The sequence below is a fragment of the Littorina saxatilis genome, linkage group LG4 (assembly GCF_037325665.1).
Source record: "Littorina saxatilis isolate snail1 linkage group LG4, US_GU_Lsax_2.0, whole genome shotgun sequence".
NCBI classification, from domain to species: domain Eukaryota; kingdom Metazoa; phylum Mollusca; class Gastropoda; order Littorinimorpha; family Littorinidae; genus Littorina; species Littorina saxatilis.
The window spans coordinates 50,061,312-50,068,508 of record NC_090248.1 but is presented as its reverse complement, the minus strand read 5'-3'; the positions used below and the strand labels follow the sequence as shown (position 1 = coordinate 50,068,508).

Genomic DNA, 7,197 nt, shown 5'->3' with positions numbered 1-7,197 from the left:
ATTTTGTAAATTAAATTTGCTGTCATGTAGCGGTAACTGTGACTGGAATACTCTTTGTATAGTGAATACAAAATAGGTTTAATAGGAACTCCCCTACACGGAACTTCCGCTGTGCAGTCGGCATCGACGTTTCCGTGGTAAGCTCATGGAGTTGTTATTCTGACACACTGACAGAAAAAATACTGCCTCATCACGCGAGCGCGCGCGCACACACACACACACACACACACCCACACACACGCCACTCTCACACACACACACACACGCGGTGCACACACACACACCCACACACACACACACACACACATTTACCCCCGATAGTTACGAGTCTCCTGTCATTTTGTAGTATAATAATGCCAGTATTCTTTTCCCATGCAAGACACTGTATAAGAGTAGATATCATAATTATGTACTTATTTCTCTTAGATTTTACCCATATCTCATAAGATTTAAAATAGTAAAATAAGTTTCACACCCACCAAATGAAATAAACACAAAAACAAATAAGATGGAGGGGGAGGAAGAGTTTTTGTGGGCAGTTTCATGTAATTAAGAGGGTGTGGTGTTTTTTTGGTCATACATGAAGGGACACTTATAGTGTTGATGTGTTCTCTAAGTAAAATCACATGCATGGTTATTGCTCCTATTTAGAAGGCATGCATGCTTTAACTAGTTTAAATTAAAACAGATGCGATCGTTGAACACAGTGAATTTAAACATAGAGAGAAATCTAGTTGTCCCATATAATTTCTCAGTAAAGCCTTTGTCACTCTGAAAATTCTGCTGAAAATGAAGCTGTTGCTATGTGGGCCTAGGATTCCTCATAAAACTTGATATATGACATATATGTTTCTTTCAGGTTTTGATGTCAAGATGTCAGGGAAAATTCGTGGACGACTACATCACATCGATGAGGTCAAAATCCAAACACAATATTCCTTTCTTCTGGACAATTTTGATCCTACATTGGACGGCACCCTGGATGAATTATTCAGTGAAGGCATATTTGATCAACACGACATGGACGTTGTTAAGAATGGAGGTGAAAAAACAGCAAGGGGTCGTGCAGAACGTTTCTTAACAATTCTTCAAAAATCAGGTATGAACAGTTTTAGTTGAACAGAAAATGTTACTGCCACTTGAATGGCCATGTGCAAGACTTCTCCTTTTCATTTGAGATGTGATTTTGTTATCAAATCTTTCTTTGAAATGTTTAAAGTTACCTTGGCTTTAACAAGTTTAAGCCTCCTTATATTTTTCAGTGTTTTTTTTAGCTCCTAGAAAAGGTCACATTTTGAACCCGAGTTAAGTCTTTTCATTTGTGTGTGTGTGTGTGAATTCAGAGAACAGTTACTTTAAATACTTGATACAGAAACAGTTCTGTTTAATTGTAACTTAGGATGCTGATTTGTGAAAACAAAATAATGGGCCAGTATAAAAAATGTACAAGGTTGTAAACTTGTAATCAAAACCGGCATCAGTGTTATAAAGTGCACATGTATGCATGTATCTTTTAAGTACTTGATCATGCAGACAAGTTTCAATGAATTCCTCACTGAAAGCGCCATAAGGCTGCCTTAATGTTGGGGCCAAAAATCACACACGTAAAATCCCACTCGTGCAAAAAACAAGAGTGTATGTTGAAGTTTCAGCCCATGAACACAGAAGAAGAAGAAAAAGATTTAATTCCTTTTTTTGTGCTTGACTTAATTGGAGGATGTTACAATAAAACAGCTGAGTTTGTTACTTAATCACTGTACACATTTTCACACTTTTACAGGGAAAAATGCTTATCAGGCCTTTTTGGATGCTCTGAGAAATTGTGGAAGTGGACACATTGCTAATACCTTAGATAACACAAAAGTTTCAGACGTTGACAGAGAAGGTAAGCAGTAGAAAAATACGGTATACTCCAGATCTTTATCAAGTCCTGTGGGGGTGAAATCACATACTGAAAAAAGAGTGATCATTTTGAGATTCATTCAGTTTGGTGATAAACCTCACACTCACAGTCACACTGGTTTAAATTTTAATTGTCAAAAGTTTACAATTATACTTCAATTGACTCATTCTTTACATAGAGATGAGTGTAGTGGGTATTTTGATTGATTTCTGAGTGGTTATTTGATGTTAATTGTCCATGTGTGTTGTTAACCTTCACCGTGCTTACTGGGTCATGGACGACCCAGAGCTTCACAAAAACGTCTTTATCTCTAAAACTATTTGGAGTTTTTAATTGAGACTTTATGTAATCTCCAAACACCATATGACCTTCCTATTTTCCAACTTTTGAAAGATTATCTTTGTTAACAAACAAATGAACAATGACGTAATGTGAACTACACAGTCCGGATGATGTGGGTCACGGATGACCCATATGGAATTATGTAAGGAATTTTAAGCTGTGTATCCTTATTCGGATGGCATGGGTCGTGTACAACCCACACTCTGCAAAGAGGTGGCAAAATGTTTATTCCTATTCGAATGGCGTGGGTTGTGTACGACCCATACTTTTTACGTTGAATCCTTCTTTGGAAAGCATGGGTCGTACACGACCCACATCATCCGAACTGTGTAGTCCAAAGCGTTATCCGGTAAAGGTTAACACTTTCTACCCCACCCATGTTGACCAAGTTTGTTTTAGCCGAGACCAGCTGTGCTGCAGCAGGTCACTCAGAATGGTAGTAACTGTGTAGTAACTGTGCATCAACACGCTGGAACGCAGGTGTTAGATGGACGTTACAGGAAGCGACTGAAGCTAACACTACAGTCTGAGCGGATATATCCGTACCTGGTCAGATAGAGCCATATGAGTGGGTACGGATATATCCGTACCTGGGAGACAATGAGTTAAGGAATGAAGCGACATATATACATGTTCATGTTTTGATATTGAGCAAAGAGCCAGTCAGATGACCCGTTTGCTTGCATGTTTTTTTTGTTAGGAGGGTTGCTTGCACCTAACAAAACTGACCTGTTCAGTTGAAAAAATGACCCAAGGATGGATAGCAGAAGGAAAAACAATAGCCAGCAAGAAAATACCCAAACTTAATCTTCCAATGCAGTAAAATACTTGGCAACAGATGAATAAAATAATACTGGTCAATTCATCCTCTGGTTCATTGACTTTCATGATAACCATGCAGATTCAACTCTGTTGATTTGTGTTGTCAAAGGACAGTCTTAAACCAGCTGCAGGAACATCACTTACCTGAGTTATGTATTGTACCGATCAGTGAATTCACTTGCAATCAGCCCCTGCATACACAAACTGCATGAGATTAGTTATGTGAGTCAATCAGGTTTTGATTATTTTGATCATTCGTCCAAGATGAAAATGCATGACCTTGCAAATCATTGACTGCGTCTTTATCACAGGGCCGTTTGAATGGATAGACAGACTACCAGAGGGTACGAAGCAGCGACCACCAACAGATGCTGAAGCCAGCAAACTATCGGCAGCCTTTGGCCATGGTTGGCAGAGCGTCTTCAGTGAGATGGAAATCCCCCAGGCCAGAATTCAGCAGGAGCAGATGGCAAATACCTACTCTTCAGCGGTAGTCATCACAAATCTCATTATCAAGTGGCGCCAACGACATGCCGGCAATGCTCATTTGATTAAACTGCTCAAAGCAATGGAGGCAGTGCATAATGACGGTCGCTGTAAGTCCATTGACTGGGCATTGGTTAAAAAAGTCTTGACAGGAGAAAAATAGTTGGGTTTTTTTTAAAGAAAGAACTCAAATGAAGAATAAAAAGAACACTTCCGACTGTCAAGAAGTCATATCAAACTGCTGAGCACTGTGTTGCAATAAGAGCCATGAGACTACTGTGAGGAAAACATCCATGAGGCCCTCATCACTGTGCATAATAGACTGTTCTGAACAAATGCAAATACATGTACATTATAAACTTTGCATGGCCATATGTCATCGGGAAAGCCTTTTGGACTAACTAACGGCAGTCATGCATTGAATAGAATGAGAGTATTGAAAACTCTATCAGTGGTTTTCAAGCACAGTTCAGTCAAAGAGGTGGGGGCAAGTAGGAACCACAACACATATTCCACCTGCCCAGAAACTGTGTCTGCTCAGAATTGTTTTGGATCATAACTAGTTACAGTTTTGTATTTTAAGCCTCGAGTTAATAAGTTTGTGGATAAACACATGATCCATTAGTCTTTTGGACATATAGAGTGGAATGTTATCTGTCACATTTGGCTGTGATAATTAAGTATTCATATATCCCCCGCGGGTTAGAGGGAGTCCCATATTGGTTGGGACGAGAAAGAATTTGCCCGATGCTCCCCAGCATGTCGTAAGAGGCGACTAACGGATTCTGTCTCTCCTTTTACCCTTGTTAAGTGTTTCTTGTATAGAATATAGTCAATTTTTGTAAAGATTTTAGTCAAGCAGTATGTAAGAAATGTTAAGTCCTTTGTACTGGAAACTTGCATTCTCCCAGTAACGTCATATATTGTACTACGTTGCAAGCCCCTGGAACAAATTTTTGATTAGTGCTTTTGTGAACAAGAAACAATTGACAAGTGGCTCTATCCCATCTCCCCCCTTTCCCCGTCGCGATATAACCTTCGTGGTTGAAAACGACTTTAAACACCAAATAAAGAAAGAAAGAAATGGTCGAGAGAGATTGATGGTGTACATGCTGCCAAACTGGAGAAAACCACAGCTGAGTTGTCTTTCTAGGTTGTGGGTTCAGTTCCTGGGTAAGGCTAGGAATTTATCTCACAGTCCGTTTTGTGTGCAAATTGAGTCTTTCCAGACAGAAACAGCCAAACCTGTCTGTAATGACCACCTAAGGGACTGACTAAAAGAGGTGGTCGTATGGACAGGTTTGACTGTAGTAAAGTTAAGGAGGCGGAGGCTAGACCTCCTGCTCCATCCCAGTTCCAAAACCATTGTCATGTGCCTGCATGTGCTCTTTGTCAATGCCTTGAAAACATGAGTATTCAAACATGCACACACAAAAAGTGATTATTCAGACTGTAATTAAGCTTCTATATGGCAGCTCACATTCTGCACATAAAGTGGCCTTCCGTTTTTATATGGGAAGATGCACAAAAGACACAAGAAATACCTTGCTTTCAACTGACTTATTTTTTGCATCCTCTGTGCAAAGTGTTCATGTTTTACAGATTTTGTGTACAGTCGGTGTAAATTTAAAAACGATTACATGATGAGTTAAGTCCAGAGGGAAAGAAAGCAAGACAAGTGAAGGATGTTTTGATTTTTATTGAATGAAATCAGTGTTTAACATTATCTGTGGCCTATTAGGGACATGTTTTGGAAATAATATTTGTGGCTTTTTGTATTAATATGTTGCTTTTAAATGTTGATTGAAGATCATGTCTTGCTATTATTGGTGATTGCATTATTATGGCTTTGAGAATTGTTCTTTAAAAGTAAAATAGGTAAAAATCTGAACATTGTAGTGGAGGTTAGTGGGAAAGGGAGTTGGGGAGATTAAGGTACTGATGTGGAAAATTGTCTTGGACACATATACCTGACTGTTAACGGTTTAAGACACACACTTTAGTATGAACTATTTAGACATACATGTAGTCATAATTAAGTCAATAAAAAAACAGGTAAACACCTATATACTTAATTACAGAAGCCAAAGTCTACAGACGGAAATTCAGCCTGCTGACGAAAATCAAGTACCTGTCACTGCTTCAGCAAAGAAGCCGCGTTCTAACGTACCTTTCGCAAAGAATCTCTTTCTTGGAACGTTTCATAAGTTAGAAAATCAGATAGTTACAATACTGGCTCTCAATACTTTTTGTGTTTTTCTTTTTACATTTAGTCAAGTTTTGACTAAATGTTTTAACATAGAGGGGGAATCGAGACGAGGGTCATATGGTGTATGTGTGTGTGTCTGTGCGTGTGTGTGTGTATGTAGAGCGATTCAGACCAAACTACTGGACCGATCTTTATGAAATTTGACATGAGAGTTCCTGGGAATGATATCCCCGGACGTTTTTTTCTTTTTTTCGATAAATACTTTTGATGACGTCATATCCGGCTCTTTGTAAAAGTTGAGGCGGCACTGTCACACCCTCATTTTTCTATCAAATTGATTGACATTTTTGTAAAGCAATCTTCGACGAAGGCCGGACTTCGGTGTTGCATTTCAGCTTGGTGGCTTAAAAATTAATTAATGACTTTGGTCATTAAATATCTGAAAATTGTAATACATTTTTTTTTATATAAACCGATCCAAATTTACGTTCATCTTATTCTACGTCATTTCCTGATTCCAAAAACATATAAATATGTTATATTTGGATTAAAAACAAGCTCTGAAAATTAAAAATATAAAAATTATGATCAAAATTAAATTTCCAAAATCGATTTAAAAACAATTTCATTTTATTCCTTGTCGTTTCCTGATTCCAAAAACATATAGATATGATATGTTTGGATTAAAAACACGCTCAGAAAGTTAAAACGAAGAGAGGTACAGAAAAGCGTGCTATGCAGCACAGCGAAACCACTACCGCGCTGAACAGGCTCGTCAGTTTCACTCCGTTATGCACAAGCGGCGGACTACGGTCATTGTGAAAAAATGCAGTGCGTTCAGTTTCATTCTGTGAGTTCCACAGCTTGACTAAATGTAGTAATTTTGCCTTACGCGACTTGTTTGCTTTTCTTTTTGGTTTCCCAGATAATAAATTCATTGTAGATCAAAGGATGGAGTAAATTTAGGGGAATGATGTTACTGTATGTTTTGTAAGGGTTAGAGGTTGACCAGCTTTGGGTCACTGAGTCTATGATAGGATTTGTTCACCTTAGTTAATGGAATTAATCATGTATGATTACCATGTACATTATTTCAAGTGAATTGATAAATATTTACACATTTGCTCACTTTGCAGTTGTAGTAAAAATGCGCCTACATAATTCATCGGTGACTTTTTGTTTGCTCATGATTTTTGAGGTGGAGTGTGTGTGTATGTCGTGTGTGTGTGTGTGTGTGTGACTGTTTGTAATTGTGTGTGTGTGTATGTGTGACTGTGTTTATGTGTGTGTGTATGTTTGTTGTTTATTGTTTGTTTGTCAGTCTGTCTGCCTTTGTTTGTTTCAGTCTCTCTGTCTTTTTACAAATATCAAAATAAAATTGATTAAAATTCCATGTTGTTTATGGTATATTACACTGCAAAAATCACACTCACAC

The 7,197-nt window shown here is 38.2% G+C and overlaps 1 protein-coding gene across 1 annotated transcript; it reads left to right on the top strand.

Annotated features, from left to right (window-relative positions):
* The first annotated feature begins 29 nt into the window (after positions 1-29).
* On the top strand, positions 30-6,927 carry LOC138965008 (uncharacterized). Its single transcript, XM_070337131.1, has 4 exons — positions 30-137; positions 860-1,099; positions 1,781-1,885; positions 3,379-6,927. Exons 2-4 carry the CDS (start codon positions 874-876, stop codon positions 3,714-3,716), a joined length of 669 nt encoding a protein of 222 aa, XP_070193232.1. The 5' UTR covers positions 30-137; positions 860-873; the 3' UTR covers positions 3,717-6,927.
* Positions 6,928-7,197: the final 270 nt, after the last annotated feature.